The sequence below is a fragment of the Trichechus manatus genome, unplaced genomic scaffold, assembly GCF_000243295.1.
Source record: "Trichechus manatus latirostris isolate Lorelei unplaced genomic scaffold, TriManLat1.0 scaffold00097, whole genome shotgun sequence".
NCBI classification, from domain to species: Eukaryota; Metazoa; Chordata; class Mammalia; order Sirenia; family Trichechidae; genus Trichechus; species Trichechus manatus.
This window is the reverse complement of record NW_004444033.1, coordinates 7,602,247-7,620,209: the sequence shown is the minus strand read 5'-3', so window position 1 is coordinate 7,620,209 and position 17,963 is coordinate 7,602,247. Positions and strand designations below refer to the sequence as shown.

The following is a 17,963-nucleotide window of genomic DNA, read 5'->3' as shown; positions in this document are numbered from 1 at the left end:
AGCTTCGTATGGTTGATACAAAAAAAAACCTAACCCGTTGCCGTGGAGTCCACTCCCACTTGTAGCGACCCTATAGGACAGAGGAGAACTGCCTGATAGGGTTTCTAAGGAGTGCTTGGTGGATTCGAACTGCCGACCTTTTGGTTAGCAGCCATACCTCTTAAGCACTATACCACCAGGGTTTCCTGTATGGTTGATAGGAAGACACAAAACTGATACGAGCTTCTACATTGAAATGGAAACTTTACAGTCATTATAGTAAGTTTATAGCAGATACCCACTTTTCCTTCCTTTATAAACAACTTACTGTTGGTAGTGGTGGCTCAGGATTTTTCTATAAAGCAGGGTCCTGGAGCAGAAACCTGGTGTTGGTGGCCATGGTTGGGAGTTGGAGGACTGGGGACTTGTCTTGAAGTAATTTTTTGAGTAGCGATTACATTCTTTTTGCTTAGACTGTATATGATTTTCCTGTGTGTGTTCTGAATCTTCCCCAAGCTATCTCAAAAGTAAGTGATTTACCTTACCTGATGATTGATGTTCGACTCCACAAATCAGTCAACCAGTTTTTATTGAACATCTGCTCTGTGACTAGCAAAGCTTGTATAATATTGCAAGCCCCCTAACCACCGCCTCCCCCCCGCCCAACACCAACTCTTTTTGCTGTCTGTAAGGCTAGAGGCTGTTTTTGGTAGTTTGCTGGGTGGGTATCTGATAGACAGTTTCTCCAAATGAACCAAGTGTCACTTCAAGGAAAACAGTTGACAGTTGCCACTGATGTACTGTTTTATTCCTTTACCATCATTTCAGTGGGGTTCTTGGGGGGAGTGGAGGCGCAGCTCGAGTTCAGTCTTCAGCCTCCCATTAAACTCAGTCATGTGCAGGAAGGGATGCTAGAGATTTTCTGGTTTGGGCCCCTCATCTTACAGATGAGACAGTCATGGCCTGAAGAAACGAAGTGTTGAGCAAAACCACAAAAATGAATTGGGGACTAGATCTGAACTCCTTGCTTTCCAGCTTGGCCCTCTTTGCATTTCCTAACTCCTGAAGAAACGCCTGAACAGGAACACACTCAGGACCATTTGAATTCGGTGGAAACAGGTTTGGGCCGTTTTGGTACTTCATCTGGGGCTGGAGATTTAACGTTGTTTGATTTATACTTCTAGCCCCAGTGAACAGAATATATCCATTTTTGAAACAAAAAAAATTAAGCTATGCATCAAAAAGCAATATCCAGAGGTAATTATTATTTTTTAAATTTAAATTATAGATCTTATTTTCCTAGAGGCTTTTTGAGGTCTTGCAACTATTACTCAGGGTATTAAGACATGAAATACTATATATACCTGTTTCTCAATCCTGCCTTTACAAATTGTGTACTTAAAAACCTGAGAAGCGTAGAATGTAAATTTTGAGCTTGTCGGTTGCGATCCAGTTCTGCAGCCCGGTATTGATGTTGGTTTTCACACTGAATGGCACACGGGGCTGGTTGCTGTAAGCACTTACTATGAAGCAAACAATAAAATGGACATTATTTGCATATTATGCCATTCAGATCAGAAATTTACGAAAGTCTATAAATCCTGATGGAGCAGTAATACCACAAAATAAACCATCAACTCGGTGCCATTAATGTCTAGGTTGCCAAATTCTGTACCACTGTGCCTTCTGATACAATATTTATGATTATGAACGTGCAGTTAAGAATTTTCATTCTAGCATCATCATTAAGTTTAATGTGTAAGCAGCCACAGTCATCCTGCCAGGTAGCTAGACAGACGTCATTTTTTTTGAAGGCTGCCTTAAGGTACATAATCCTTAGGAGAGGCTGAATGTCACTGTCAGCTGAACATACTTCCACTCTCTGTGTGTTTGTGAGTCTGAATCAGGTTTATTTGTCTGCCAAGTAGATGGCACCACAGATGGATAATGGCGCACAGTTAACAAGTTTCTTTCTAACGTTTGAGATTTATTCTGGTCACCTTTTGACTCTTCTCCCAAGCCGTCCCTGTACCTCTTAGAAGCTAAGGAACAGGACAGGATTTATTCTGCAGTCCTGGCCTGTGCTGTGAGCCATTTAGTTGTGATATACTGCGCGTTGTGTTTCATTGATTGCATGGATGCCTCCATTATTATTTTTTGGACAGCAAATGCTCCTTTATATTAATGAATTTATTGAAATTGTAAGATTAATAGATATTTCTATGGAGCTGAAAATTTAATTTGGCTGTATCTCAGGATATAAGTTTTAGCTTAACCTTCCGATCCTGAGCAAGTCATTGTCTTTATTTTATATCTGCTGCTGCTATTGTACAGTTGTATACATTTTTTTCCTTCTGATAGTAGATCTTCGTAGTTTTTCCTCAGCGTTTTTAAACTACCATATGAAAATATTGTTGTTGTGTGCTGTCGAGTGGATTCTGATGCATAGTGACTCTGTATAAAAGAGTTGAACTGCCCCATAGGCCTTCCTGGGCTGTAATCTTTATGGGAGGAGATTGATAGGTTTTTTTTTTTAAAAATAATTTTGTTTTTGTTGCTGTTGAGAATATACATAGTTGAAACACACACCAATTCAACAGTTTCTACATGTACAATTCAGTAACATTAATTACATTGTTTAAGTTGTATAGCCATTCTCACCCCCTTTTCTGAGTTGTTCCTCCCCCATTAACATAAACCCACTGCCCCCTAAGTTTCTTACCTAGTTTTTCGAGTTGCTCTTATAGGTTGCCAGGTCTTTTTTTCTGTAGAGCCGCTGGGTGGGTTCTATCTGCTGACCTTTCAATTAGCAGCTGAGTGCTTAACCATTGCCCCACCAGAGCTCCTTATGAAAATAATAGGCTTTACAAAATTGGACATGACACGTATCAGCAAATGGTGAAATCAGAAAGAGAAACGGAGCAAAGAAAAAATCCCAAAAGAACTGACATTTTTCTAAGAAACGAGCTGTAAGTTTTATTAAAAAAACTTAGAGGGATTATTTAAGAAATACCGTAATTGGAGAGGGAATTATAGTGTAAGGTTTATGCAAAGAAAATGAAGAAAAGGAAAATCGTAGGTAGGAAACGTTAAAAAGGAAACTGGTGTATCCCTTGAGGTCCAGGGAAACGGTAAGTCTCAAATCATGGTTGCATTTTCTTTTTGTTATAGGTGATGAGTTTGTAAATTCATTCCATCCTTTGGGGTCATTTCTGTTCAAAAATCTGTCTTAAGTATATCATGGTACCTCCCTACCCCTAGTTTAAGCAGTTTCTGAAAACAGAGAAATTTGGGCATAAGTCGTACAACACAGAAGACAGGTGAGGCGTAAGGCATTTATGCTACACTTTTCTTTGAGGATTAAGACCATGGTATTCACAGTTCCTAAGAATACTCATAGAGAAGAAATCAAAGTTGTCAGTGATTGCATTCTACTAGAATCAACAATCAATGTCCATGGAAGCAGCAGTCAAGAAATCAAATAATGTATTGCTTTGGGAAAATATGCTGTACAAGGCCTCTTTAAAGTTTTTAAAAGCAAAGATGTCACTTTGATGACTAAGGTGAGTCTGCCCCGAGCCATGGTCTCTTCAGTCGCCTCATATGCTTGCAAAAGTTGGATAATGAATAAGGAATACGGAAGAAGTATTCATGCATTTGAACTGAGGTATTTGTGAAGAATATTGAATATACCATGGACTGCCAGAAGAATGAACAAATCAGTCTTAGAAGAAATATAACCAGAATGCTCCTAAGAAGCGAAGATGGTGAGATTTTGACTCACTTTGGGCATGTCATCAAGTAAGACCCAATCGCTGGAAAAGGGCATCATGTTTGGTAAAGTGAAGGGCCAATCAAAACAAGAGAAGCCCTAAATGAGATGAACTGGCACAATAGCCACAGCAGTGGATTCCAGCATACCGAGAGTCAGGACGATGGAGCAGGGCAGAGCAACATTTCCGTTGTGTGATCCATGGGTTCGCCATGAGTTAGAGCCGACTTGATGGCAACTAACAACAGCAATACTGAGGAGTTGAATACAAGGTTAGGAATCTTGGATTTTCTTATTTGATCCTGAACACAAAATTTTAGCTTAGAAATTTAGAATGTGGCTAAGGGGATCAAAAGATTCCTAGGCAGTCAGTAAAGTAGAACGTTTGGACTAGCCAAAACATTTGCTTAGAATGTTATTTAGTAAAAACAGAGAAACAAAGACTTTTTTTTAGGAATCATGAGCTGCTCTGAAGCATAGAGGTAGTTACTATTTTTAATGATAGTTTCAAATAAAGGGTTTAGGGCCACAGTTGCTGTAACCAAGCAATTGCAAGGCCTCACTTTTTCTCCCAGGGCATATGGGTGGTGTAATATCTTGTATAACTAATTGACAAAATAACAGTGTTCGTGTACATTAAGCTACATTTGCCATTGTGTTTAAAGAAATTAAAATGTTTTCTGAGAAGATTTTTAAAAGTCCAAGGTATCAAGTATGTGAAGAAAACATCGTTTTATCTTAAAACATTTTAAAAGGAAAGTTGTGTATGTACTGACAAGCCATGGAACCCTACTTACTGAGCTTGAAATCGTTCCACAAATTTCCACGGCAAATCTGATTGCTATGGCTTGAACATTTCTCGTTTTTACTCTTTTTCTCATTTCACAAACTTTGCCAGTCTCAGAGATCTGCTTGGAAACTCACTGTGCTAATAGGCAGAGTTGGCCTTTCCTTGCTTCTCTCCGAGTAGCCCATCCTGAAACACTGACCTTTTAGTTTAATAACAGTTTTATTTGAGAAAATGTTCAGATCCTGAGAGCTGAAAAGAGTGTTTTCCGAAAGGCCATTTTAAATAGTGGTCTCCAAATGGTGTATCTTTTCCCTTATGCACTTAGATCAGACCTATCAGAAGAAATGTATTGTTGCTTTCTGTATTCTATTGATTTAAAAACAAATAACATGAAGCTTAGATTTGCTCAAAACCCATTACCACACTGGTTTATTTTCCTGCCTATGCTTTGCTTTGCTATTTTAGATTTTAAACTCTTCATGCTAGGTCATGTTTTATCTTTTGTTATTTTAAATTCTCCACTGTAGCTAAGGTAATTTTTCATCTGTGACCTTGGACTTGAGACCCAAGAGTTGTAATTTCTTCCCCCTTTTACTGGAAATTGCTAGGGCATTAGAAAGTCAGCCGTGCCCTGGTCCCTTTGTGCAGTAGCTGGGTAGCGAGAGGTGCCAGGTCAGCGAGCCCCCTCAGGCGTGGCGGTGGGAGTTTTCCTGCCCTGTCCATTGCTGGTGCTTTCCTTTTCCCTCCTTCTCCTGCTGCTCATGGCTTACTTAGATGACACCCAGGTCTCTGCACCTGTGCTTCAGCTTACCGCATGGCCGAGTGGCAGGGCTATGAGAGGCGGAAGGGGCTACAGAAAGAACAGACAAGTCTCCAAGCTACATTTTTTTCTTCCTGCATCACTGCTTCTCTGCTGTCTCCTCTGCGGATCACTCCCAACATCCAGCTGGTCACCATTTGGTAATAGAGTTCTTCCCTCCCTTCCAGGCTGGTCTTCTCAATAGTAGAAAGCTCACTGCTAATTTTGGCGTTTCCGCTGGTAGGAAGGCCCAGTGTAAGAGGCATAAATGCATTGTGAAAATGTGAGACCGTTTCATCAGCTTGCTTAGAAAACTGGTCTCATTGCTTCCTACCTAGACCTGGTAATATACCGAGGTCTTACAGAAGTATGTAAAAGAAGAAAACCAGATCCGTTGCCATCGAGTTGATTCCAACTCATAGCGACCCCATGCGACAGGGTAGAACTGCCCCATAGGGTTTTCTTGGCTGTAATCTTTACAGAAGCAGATTGCCGGGCATTTCTTCTGCATTGCTGCTGGATGGGTTTGAACAGCCAACCTTTAGTAGTCAAGTGCAAGCCATTTATGCCACCCAGGGGGTTCTGAGTTTCCAGATAGTGATGAACTTTTGTCTGAGAAAAATTTTACTGTGTTAATTTGAAACAATCTAGGGGAAGCAGCATGATTTTCCATATATAGATTGATGGCGTGTTTATGCTGAGTATAGTTTGTTAGGAGCCCTGGTGGTGCAGTGGTTAAGAGCTCTGCTGGTAACCAAAAGGTCAGCAGTTCGAACCCACCAGCAGCTCCTTGGAAACCCTATGGGGCAGTTCTACCCTGTCTTCTTGGGTCGCTATGAGTCGGAATCGACGGCAACGGGTTTTGAGTTTACAGTTTGTTAAACTTCAGAGGACAGTTTGATCAAGTGGTAATATTTGTGATAAATATTCGTTTCATTTATGAAATCCTTTCAATTTTTGCCACTTAATGGAGCTGTAGGCTGTGTACAGCTTGAAAAAATTTAGTGTCACATTGGCTCTGTTGTTTATGAAAAGTAGGTGAAGATGTGGAAGCCATCACCTTGTGGAGTGCAACACCTAGAATTCACAGCAGCCAGGCACCCAGGAGGACTGGCCAACCCAGTTTCTGGATGAGGAAACCAGCGCTTGGGAGGTTGACTAATTTATCTGAAGTCTGTGTTGTTGGGTGCCGTGGAGTCGTTTTCTTTCTCTTAGCATGTATACTGTTTTCAAGATTTGTCCATGCTGTAGCATGTACCGAACTTCATTCTTTTTTATTGTCAAAAAATACTTCATTGTATGGATATTCCATATTTTGTTTATCCATTTATCAGTTGATGGGCATTTAGGTTGTCTCTACTTTTAGAATATTACGAATAATGCTGCTGTGAACATTCGCGTGCAAGTTTTTCTATAGACATATGTTTTAAATTTCCTTGAGTACATACTTAGGAGTGAAATTGCTAGATAATATAACTACTTTTAGCGTTTTAAGGAATTGCTTTTTCCAAGCCATTTTACATTTTCACCAGCAACTTATGAGGGTTCCAATTTCTCTCCATTGTTGCCCATACTTGTTATTGTTTGACTTATTATAGTGGGTGTGAAGTTGTACCTCATTGTGGTTTTGATTTGCCTTTCCCTAATGACTGACGATGCTGAGCAACTTTTCATGTCCTTATTGGCCATTTCTGTATCTTCTTTTGGAGCCCTGGTGGTGCAGTGGTTAAGAGCTCAGCTGCTAACCAAAAGGTCGGCAGTTAGAATCTACCAGCTGTTCCTTGGAAACCCTATGGGACATTTCTACTCTGTCCTATAGGATCACTATGAGTCGAAATCAACTCGACAGCAATGGGTATATCTTCTTTGGAGAAATACCTATTTAAATCATTTGCTCATTGTGTTTTTTGCTTTTTTACTGTTGAGTTATAAGAGTTCTTTACAAGTCTGGATACAAGTCCCTTGTTAACTATAAGGGACTATATGATTTGCTGTATATTTTTTCTTATTTGGATTGTCTTTTCACTTTTTTGATGGTGTCTTTTAATGCTGTTGTTGTTTTCTGATAAGCCCATCACTAAAACATCCTTAAGACTTTCATGTATCTTCTTTGTTATTGTCCATTGTCAGATAAATATTTAAAGAGGTTTTTGCTTATTGTAATTCTTTTCTTTGCCTATGCCCTGAGGCAAAAACTGTTGCCATGCAGTCGATTCCAACTCATAGGGAGCCTGTAGGACAGAGTAGAACTGCCCCAGTGGATTTCCAAGGAGCGGCTGGTGGATTCAGACTGCTGACCTCATAGTAGCAGCCTGAGCTCTTAACCGCTGCGCTAGCAGCGCAGTTGAAATGTTGGGGTCATCAGATAATGTGTCCTCCCCCCGCCCCCCGAAGCAGAGACGGTGCTGGCTAGTTTCCCCTCTAATAGGCTCAACCATGGGAAATAATAGTTAGAGTTGTGTGCATTCCTAGAGTCTCCTAAGAGTTTCTGGTGCTTTCTTTCTCATAATTTTGGGTAGTGGGTTTCTAGTAATGAAGAATTAGTCTCTGCTCATTTCTCATGGAAGGCTCTACAGGAAGTATATAAAATTTGCCCATTTTATTTGTCATTATAGCTGTAAGAATCTTTATAAAGCATATCATACAGAACCTTCTAATTGGAAACACCAGATGTTTCAAATCAAGTCACTGGGTATTTAGAATACTCCAGCCGTGTTCTCAGCTCTGCTCTGTGTCTCTCTCTAGTTGTTGGCGCTTGAATTTCAATTACACGTATTAAAAAAAAAAAAGTTCTAAAATGGTTGTCTTTTCTCTCATTTTTTTCTCATAACTCATGGGAAAATACGTATAAATACAAATGATTTTCTCTCTGTAATAAATGATTTTATTAAATGCTTAATTATCAAAGTGGCAAGAGTTGAGCGTCATTTTCCCTCCTAAAGTCCCTTCCTTAAGCCTGTCCTCCACTTACTTGTGATTGTCACAGTTTAATGATAGGACATCATTTTAAAGAATTCGTACTTAATGGCTCAGTCCCCACTGGGCAGTGAGCAGCTCCTTGAGTTTATTATAAATTTTGGCAGATGTAGAAATTTCTAGGTCACCAGGGAAGTCTTGATTAAATTACTCCTGAAATGCACTAATTGATCTTTTCCATAGCGCTTAGGTGGTTCCAAGGAGAGGCTGACCACCTAGTAGAACTTGGCCTGTTAAATCTAGTCTCAGCTTTACTTTCTGGATTATTTTGTTTGTTTATTTTTTAAGAAGTCATTTATTTTATCTCCTCCTCCTCTTTATTGATTCTAGTTTCTGAAGAAGAACTGAAAAGAAGAGTAGCCGAGGAGCTGGCATTGGAGCAAGCTAAGAAAGAATCTGAAAAGCAAAAACAGTGAGTTTTGTGGTATCTCAGTGATATTTTGGTGGGCTGCTCAAATTTATCAAATATTTTTAGAGAAGAATGATTGTAATAAGACTCATTATTTGTATGTGTCTGAGCTTTTGAATGTGCTAAATATAGGAGTTTGGCCATTTTTGGATTTGGGTTGTACCATTAAAGCCCTGTGTTGCTTTCTTCTCAAACTTCAACGTAAATTACCGTTATATCTCTTGTATAGGTTTTAATGGCATAAATACTAAGGTCTGTTTTCTCCATATGTGAAAAGTGGTTCTTGAGGAGTCTCTAGGCATTTTCTCGGGTTAGTTTCTTTGGATGAGTGTATTTATGATATGATAGAAAATGGATATTAAGGTAAACAGTGTTGTAATCAATGATGAATGTCATGTCATACATAATGCCTGGATTAACAAATCACACTAATTAGTAATATATACTCACTTAAAAAAATTGACATTACAGAAATATGTTAAGGTCTAATCAAAGTCCTCCATAATTCCATCCTCTGGAGATAATCACTCTTTAACCGTATTTTATTCCTCTGGATTTTTTTTTCTATGTTGTAATTGTAACTTTTATGTTGTTATTGTAATTACTAGTACTAGTACTACTAATAACAGCCAAAAGAATGTTCACTGAAATGCTTTTGTAGTAGTAGAAACCTGGAAGCAACCCAGATCACATCCTAGGGGCCTGGATGAATGTGTTATGGTACTCGCCTACCATGGAATACCAGACAGTCAGGTACATCCTTATGTGCTGATTTGAGAAGATGTTGAAGAGATAGGATCTGAAAAAAAAAAAACTTACAAAAAAGTGTAGATAATTTTTTTTTAAGTATAGACTTAAAGTATATACTTATTCATAAAAATATGTGGATACATTTTAATCTAAGATAAAGTCAAGTGTGTCCCATCTGTGCTATTTCTGAAATTTGCATATAGCACAGAGCATTATAATGTTATGATTATGTGTATATCATTCTATGGGGAGCACCAGACACATGCCTTCCAGCGAGTAGATGCTCAGTACATGCTGGTCTCTGTTTTACTGCCGCACTATTTTGCTTGACAGAGCGAAGTGTAACCAATCTTTGAACCTGGATTCTAGTCCTCACTGGTTATACGACCTTCAGCATGAAATTTAACCTCTTTGGACCTTAAATATTTTATCTCTAAAGTGAGAGGGTTTGAAAACCATTCTCTTTTGACAAATGCTATGCTAACGTCAGTTTGCATGAAACCTGTGGGGCAGAATCTGAGGTTTAGGTTAGGACCGCCATCTTCTCATGAACAGAGGAGGTGCGTGGCCTAAGGTTTTAAAGTCAGAATGTAATTTGTGCAGCTAAAAGTGTCGGCGTGTATTTCAGTTGTTTCCCACGTAGCACTGTATAGTTACTTAATTGTGTTAGGTTGATGGAGTGTGTTATTAGATAGTGAAGTTCAACTAGTCAAAAAAAGAAATTTATTATTATTTTTTGGCCTTCTTTCTTCCCTTATGGCGCAGACTTTTGCTACAGTTACACTCACTATGATTCTTTTTTTTTTTTTTCTTTCATTATTCAACTCCCATTTGCTCTGCCTTGGTCTGTGAAGGGTAAAGGGTAGACGAGATGAATGAAAGGTGCTAGTGAGAGCCAGTTTCATATCTCATGTGGACTGGAGTTGGCAGCCTAGCTGTAACCTGGACAAATGACTATTGATAAAGAATTTATTTTCTGTCACCTTTAAGGAGAGCAGAGGGTGGTACAACCTTTTTATTATTTTTCCTGTAAAAACAAAAATGTTGTACTTGAAGCTTTCTTCTTGATAACTTCAGCTGTCAAATCTTGGCAAAAAGTGTGTGTTCATCTATATGATAGTTCTTAGAAGAATCAGTAGCTTTTTTTTCTTTTTTCTTTCCTACTAGCAAAGAAGCTTTAGAAAAAGCATTAGGAAGGTTTTATGTGCAGTGTTTTCAAACCACTTTTTGGAATCACAAAGCATTATACATTACTATATCTGTTGACGCAGTTGAATAAAGCCTTGTAAGCAGTTTGGAAAATAGTTCTTCCTGCTTTTACACTGTCACTTGTCCATGGCCTGCTTACCAAGTCTCTGTTCTCACCCCAAGTGCTCACAAAACTTTAGGCCAGTCCTCAAGTCCTAAAGATCCCAGACTTGGGCTCTCATACATGTAAGGAACCAGTCTGTTCAAAAAAGACTTTGTAAATAACTTTGATCATTATATTTTTCTTTATAAAATATTCATTTTATGGTTTAATCTTTATCTTATGGACACTTTTAAGCACATTAAAAAATAGAGTACAGTGAACCTCCACGACCTGTTACACAGTTTTGGCAATTCTTGTTTCAACTATACCCCACGTCACTCTACCCATCCCCCCTGCCCCTTCTATCATATCATTTAACCTCGATATTTTATAATAAAAATGAGGTAGATGTGATAGTACTCTTAGTGCTAAGGAGAGACAGTAAAGTTCTCAACTGGCTGGCCAAGGTTGTGGCACCAGGCACTTTCTGCAGTGTCTCTACCAGGCTGGCTTAAATAAGGACTCTGTTTTAATTCGGCTTTGGTTGCAAGACCGAATTTTGCTCTGGCTCACTTAGGAAGCAGGGACATTTCCAGAAGCATATTTGACAGCTCAGAAGAATCAAAGGGAAACTTGAGGACCATTAGCTGGGAAAGAACTACCTGTCACGAAAGCTGTCCATAGCGGGAAGAAGTCGTTCCCCAAAGGACACCAGGAGGAGGGTTCCATGACGGGGGGTATGGATGGCGAGTGGCTGGATTTCATTGAATTGAAGATGCCGTGGATTTTAGGAAGGCTTGCATTTGATGTACTACGAAGAAAAAATTGCTGCAGATTAAATTATGACACAATCCTTTCTTATCTCTTAGAAGTTCATTAAGAATTATTTTGAATTTTTAAAAAATGTATCATTTGTGTATTAACAGAAAGGAAAATATAAGCAAAACAAATTGGTTAAGGCAGTGGTTCTCAGCCGGGGGTGATTCTGTCTGCCCCTACCAAGGGTTCACTTGGCAATGTCTGGAGACGTTTTAGATTGTCACAACTTGGTGGGTATTACCGGCTTCTAGTGGGTAGAGGCCAGGAGTGCTGCTAAACATCCTATAATGCACAGGACAGCCCCCCGCACAACCAAGAATTATCTGGCTCAAAATGTCAGTAGGGCGGATGGTGAAAAACCCTGGGTTAAGGTACTCTTAAAAACCTCTGCGCATTGGGTCTAATGCTTCTGAATCACTTATTGTTTTTCTACACAGTATCACATTCTGTGCCATGAAAAGCTTGGCGAAACAGCATTGCTTAAAAGATGCCTCCGCTGTTGTTCCCGGGATTTTTCCAAGCTGCCGACAGCAGTTCTGCACGTTACGATGCTCACGTGCAGACGATGACAACCGGGCAGGACTGTCGCCTGGCAGGCAGCAATTGAAAGATGCTGTCAGTCATGTGAAAACGTGAAAGCGTATGCATCTTAGAACTGATGAAATGCAGCCCCTGTACACTCCAGACTAGGAAATCTTTCGGATTGGAAATGGCTCCTGGAGGGTCTTGTCTCTCCTCCGCCTAAAGCAGAAGCCCTGTTACGGAATCTCTGGCAGGTAGTGCTTTCCACAGTTAGACCCCATTCAGAATCAGTTAAACTGAAGAAAGTTCATTAGACTGTTTAAAATTTACCCAAACTCCTTTAAATCTCCACTCTCTTAAATCCAAAAATGCTGACATGGCATCATTAAAAGTTGCCTTAGAGAAGGTTGTTTACTCGAGCTGCAGTGATGATGCCGCTAATTGGAAGCACTGTGATCGTATATGTTGTATTCTGCTCATTTGTTAAAAACATCTCCACACGGACTCTCAATTTAATTCATCTTAGATCTGATCCTGTTTTATGGGAATCTTGAGTGATTTGCTTAGTTAACAGAATCATGCAAAAAAAAAAAAATCACAGATACATTAATATTCAGAATCTTAGTATACACATCAAGCTTGTTGGGTCTAATTTGGAATCGTGGTTTTGCTCATCAGAACGTCTAATGGACAGAATAGCTGTAGCCGCTCAGCGTACTGGGAGCCCGGAATACATGCCTGTGGCAGCAGTCTGGCTTTGTCGGGATGCAGTATCACCTGTTTCGGATTATAGCTGACCTTGTGTTGTAACTATAGCAGACCAATCTAGCCAGGACACAGTGTGCTACAGTGTTGAGTATAAACTTTTAAAACGTGATTTACTTCTTGCCTGTGCTCTACCTCTGAAAATCAGCCTCTGACAGCAAGAAAAATGTGACTACTTCTGACCTCTGATCTTTGAGATTTGAATTTCACCTCTTAACCTATAATGGCAAGTTAGAGTGTTTCAGTTTTAATAACCTTTCTTCAAGAAATCAAGAAGAAAGGCAATAGATTATTGATGTTGTAACAAGCTGTACACCAACTAAAAATATTTGCTGTTTTTTAGGTGGACTTCAGTTGAGAGTCTTCCCGACTTTTAATTACTTGGAAAATTACATTAGATTTGAGAGGCTTAAAATAATTAATTTGGCTTAATTAATGAGTCATAAATTTTATCAGATATCTGGGTAAGTTAGGGTATTAAAAAAAAAACAACAACCAAACCCATTGCTATCTAGTCGATTCCAACTCAGAGCTACCCTGTGTGGTGGAATAGAGCTACCAAGTGCATTACTGCTTATGCCTCCCAGGGACTTCATAAACATTCTACATTATATTAAAAACAAAAACAGAAAACAAATTATACCTTTAAAATCAGACATTAAAAAAGGAGTACCTATTGCTGTCAAGTCAGTTCTGACTCATAGCAACCCTACAGGACAGTAGAACTGCCCTGTAGGGTTTCCAGGGAGTGGCTGTTGGATTTGAACTGCTGACCTTTTGGTTAGCAGCCGTAGCTCTTAACCACTGCACCACCAGGGCTTCAAAATCAGACGTTAGGACTATATATCATATATATATATATATATATATAGCAGTGTGTATCAGAGACTATAGATACTTGTCCTGTGAGTCTGTTTTAATTTAGCATAGTGTTGAACACTGTTTTCCTACTGTAGACCCAAATTACAAAGCTGTTATAAAATTACATACATTCAACCTGCATATAATTTTTAGGTATACAGTAATCAAAAAGCAATTTCCAGGGGACAGGAACTGTTGGTACTAATATTTATTAAGCCTCGCCTCAACGGCCGCGGGTTTGGGTTTGGATTTATTGTAAAAGCGTGGTTTGGAAGTGACCTCAGGAGAGGTCAGCAGTCAGTGTCTGGGTACGGCAGCCACAGCTTTCACGGGCAGACAAGCTCCACTTCTCTTACAGATGCTACCTGTTGCCATTGAGTCAATTCTGACTCATAGCGACCCTATAGGACAGAGTAGAGCTGCCCCATAGGGTGTCCAAGGCTGTAATCTTTCTGGAAGCAGACTGCCACATCTTTCTCCCATGAAGCGGCTGGTGGGTTTGAACAGCTGACCTTTCAGTTTGCAGCCAAGTGCTTATCCACTGTGCCACCAGGACTCCCTTTACAAATGCTAGCAAAGAAAAAATTACAGCAGTTTGAGTTGTAACCCTTTTCAGTGACTCACCGTATGTCCAGTTGTCAGCTGCACCCCGCTGCCCTGATGCGAGCGAATTTCCCAGAGTGTGGCATCATTGGAGGCAGTGAACAGTTCATTGGCATAATCTACAAAATATTCCTTTATTGCTCTAAGATTTAAGAGATTCTTCTGTAGTGTAACAAAGTCAGTATTTTAGATTTATTTTTCTTATTAACCCCATTTTTGCCCTGATGTTTTCTCCTTGCTCGTTGCTTTACTGTTGTTCTACACTCGTATGTCTCCATTCACTTAAAAGTAGTTCAGGACCTAGCAGTTCTGAATGTAATGGGAAGGTCCCATTGTAGCCCCCTGATAGTTTTCAGTGGGCAGTCATTGCAAGGGCTGTTTGCACTAAGCGTTGAAACTGCGTGCCATCAGCTATGTTCATCTTTTTTGTTCAAGTGGCACTTTTCCGTTTAATAGAGACAACTGCTTTCTATAACCGGCAACTCTAGAAGGTTGGATTATCCAGTCTGTGTTTTATTCACATCTTTTTACTTCTTTTTTCCCAAATCCGATTTCCTTTCTTATTGATGCTACGCTGTTGTGGAATCCTACCCTGAATTCTGTTTGATAAGCTGTTTTTACACGGTAGGAAGATCAAACCCGGAAAACCAGAATCCATCAAGCGTGCTAGAGAAATCTGTAACTTTTTTACTATCAGTAATAGCGGCAGTGACGCTCGGCCACTTCTTGTTCGAATGTTTCGTCTGACAGTGAAACTGCATTTTCTCTCATGAAGCATAGTATTTGAAGTAGTTTGTGCCAGAGTTGGTTTCTGCATTTGGAAGTTTCTAGAAATTGCTCCGTGAGTGTTTGTTAGTTGTTAGTTGTCCTTGCTGATGTTTCTCTACTACCTGGAACAATCCAGCTTTTTCTTTTTTGGGGGAGTGAGTTGTAATGTGCTCTGTAAGTCATTAATTATTCCTTACATACAGGAGCCTTGGTGGTGTAGTGGTTAAGTGCTTGACTGCTAACCCAAAGGTTGGTGATTTGAACCTACTAGCTGCTCCGCGGGAGAGAGATGTGGCAGTTGGCTTCCATAAAGATTACAGCCTTGGAAACCCTATGGGGCAGTTCTACTTTGTCCTATAGGGTTGCTATAAGTTGGAATCGACTCGATGGCAATAGGTTTGGTTTTTGGTTTATGTTGTAATGTACTCTGTGAGGCATTTATTATTCCTTACATAAACCATCATTGCTTATTGTCAGCATTGTCACTGTTCTGTAAAAATAGATGACTGAGATAGACAGGTAAAGCTTCTCAGTCAGCAGCAGAACCAGGATTTGACTTGGACTACCACCGAGCCCTGCCCGGTCTGTCACTGAGGCCATGAATCATCCTTTCTCATAAACATTTATTCAAAGGAAGCTCAACATGGAGTGCCATGTAAGACAAATCTAAGCACCGTTCTGGTTGTTGGGAGGATGGGGCACCCAGAACTCTGTGAGCCTTTCCCCGTTCTCCTTCGTGGAGGCCTGGGAATCAGCCCCGCAGGCCCTAATGATAATGGAGGCGTAGTTTGAGAAGCCTCTGGTTAGGATCATTTTCCTTTCAAATTTGGGCACTTTGTATATGAGGGGATGTACTTTTCTAGTCCAAGTAGCATTTGTTGAGTAAACTCAGTTCCGTTTCTGCTTTAGAAAGTGGGTGGGAAGTGGCCTGAGGTTCACTTCCTTGAGTCTAGAAATCCAGATTTAAGGGCAGTGGCTGCGTAGGCTGGACCTCGGCCTGGCTGCACCCTCCGTCCTGGGCCTTCGGGAAGCCATCTGCTCGTCCTGGTGGCCATGCTGTGTAGAGTATGTGAGGCCCTTCCACACAGGCAGTTCACTCTGGAAAAGGTGGAGGAGCATACAGAGGGGGTTCCCCCCTTTCCTCTCCATCTTAATAGTTTTACCAGTAGAGCCTTTGGCTGAAAAGGAGTGTGGGCAACATAGATCTATCTAAATGAAATGTAAATTTTATCCCAGGATTATACTGTTTCCCAACATTGGCAGAATTCTGTTCAAGTAGTAGTCCTCCCCTTTTTTCCTGGATAGAGAAAGTAGTTAAAAAGAGAGTAGCTCATCTCAAGTTTCTTTTAAATATTTTATTGACAGAAGAACCCTTATTCTTTTGCATCCCATTCTTACCCAAAAGCAGAAATTGCTTGTCTTTGGTGAAACTTTCCTCACAATGTATGGATGACATAAACATAGAATATGCACACTGGGGAGACATATTATCTGTTAGGAAAACCATTTCAAGAGTACAGGGCTCATATGCCCAACTAAAATGGAAAAAGTTTTAAAAATAAAGGTTATCTTGTGTCCATTGGGTGCCTAGCACTGTTCTAAGCACTTTATATGCTTTAAATCATTTTATCCTCACAGCTCTCCTATTAGGTAGATATCATTATCACTACTTAATAAATGAGGAGTGGGGGCAGTGGTTGTCCAGTGGTAGAATTCTTGCCTTCCGTGGGAGAGACCTGGGTTCAGTTCCTGGCCAGTGCACCTCATGCGCAGCCACCACCTATCTGTCAGTGGAGGCTTGTTGTTATGATGATAGACAGGGTTCAGTGGAGCTTCCAGACTAAGGTGGACCAGGAGGAAAGGCCTAGTGAGCTACTGCCAAAATTCAGCTGATGAAAACCCTGTGGATCACAATGGTCCGATCCACAGCCGATCACGGGGGTGGCACAGGACTGGGTAGCATTTAGTTCCGTTGTGCATGGGGTCGCCATGAGTCGGGGCCTACTTGACGGCAGCTAACAACCACACCATACATGTGGAAACTGAGAGGCTAAGTGACTTTCCCAAGGCCGTTTCTAGTAAGTGGTAGGCTGGGATTTGAACCCAAGTCTCTGCCAAGTTCATGCACTGAACCACCACTCAGTACTGCCTTTCCCTGAATGCAGGGAACACCTTCTTTCAATTTCTACATTTGCTGTTGTGGAAAGGAGTCACAAGTACTTACTTGGATTTTCTTCTCTAAACGATTAGTAAATAAAAGGTCTCTTGAAAATGACCTCTCTGTGTGCCTCTGGGGATCAGATCTGGGCAGCTGCTCTGTAGGATATTATCTTAGGACAAAAATCTTTTGAGAATTTGTCTCTAAAGTGAATATTCTCTTTTACTTAGGCTGCGCCTTACCATTCAATACTGAGTTTTTACACAGATAACGTATGGGTCATACATTGTTTGGCAACCGCACCCTCTGCCCCCCTAGTATTTTCGTAATCGAGCTCTGCTAATTTTTCTTTTAGCACCAAGTAAAAAAATTAGCATAGCAGGTTACAGAACTACCTGGGGTGGGGGAGGGGGAGGGCGCGCCATTGATGAAGAAAAGCGCAGTGTGGGAATTATTTGCGTAAAAACATGGCAACTTGTTTGTGTGCCCATTGTCAGTGATTGTGGCGATTTGAATTTCTTGTTAGGATAACAATAAAGCATTTTTAAGTGGAGGATCAGGATAGTTTTCTTAATAGCACAACAGGGATTTGTGGAAGTCGATGGTACCCACCTCTGTGAACTCTAAAGATGAATATCTGCTTCTGGTCAGGGAGGCACACATGTGCTCCCTAGGGTTCTGCCAAATTCAATGGAGCAACT

General features: G+C 40.4%; 1 protein-coding gene across 9 annotated transcripts in view; it reads left to right on the top strand.

Moving 5' to 3' along the window:
* CHCHD3 (coiled-coil-helix-coiled-coil-helix domain containing 3) overlaps nt 1-17,963 on the top strand; it is a 325,632-nt gene that overhangs the window by 59,991 nt on the left and 247,678 nt on the right. For 7 of the 9 annotated variants that reach the window (XM_023737121.1, XM_023737119.1, XM_023737123.1 and 4 more), the window contains one exon: nt 8,647-8,728. In XM_023737121.1, the coding sequence (XP_023592889.1) occupies nt 8,647-8,728 (82 nt within the window). Of the gene's footprint in view, nt 1-1,014; nt 1,099-8,646; nt 8,729-17,963 lie in introns of all 9 variants that reach the window. The other 2 variants (XM_023737122.1, XM_023737118.1) reach the window with 1 other exon arrangement.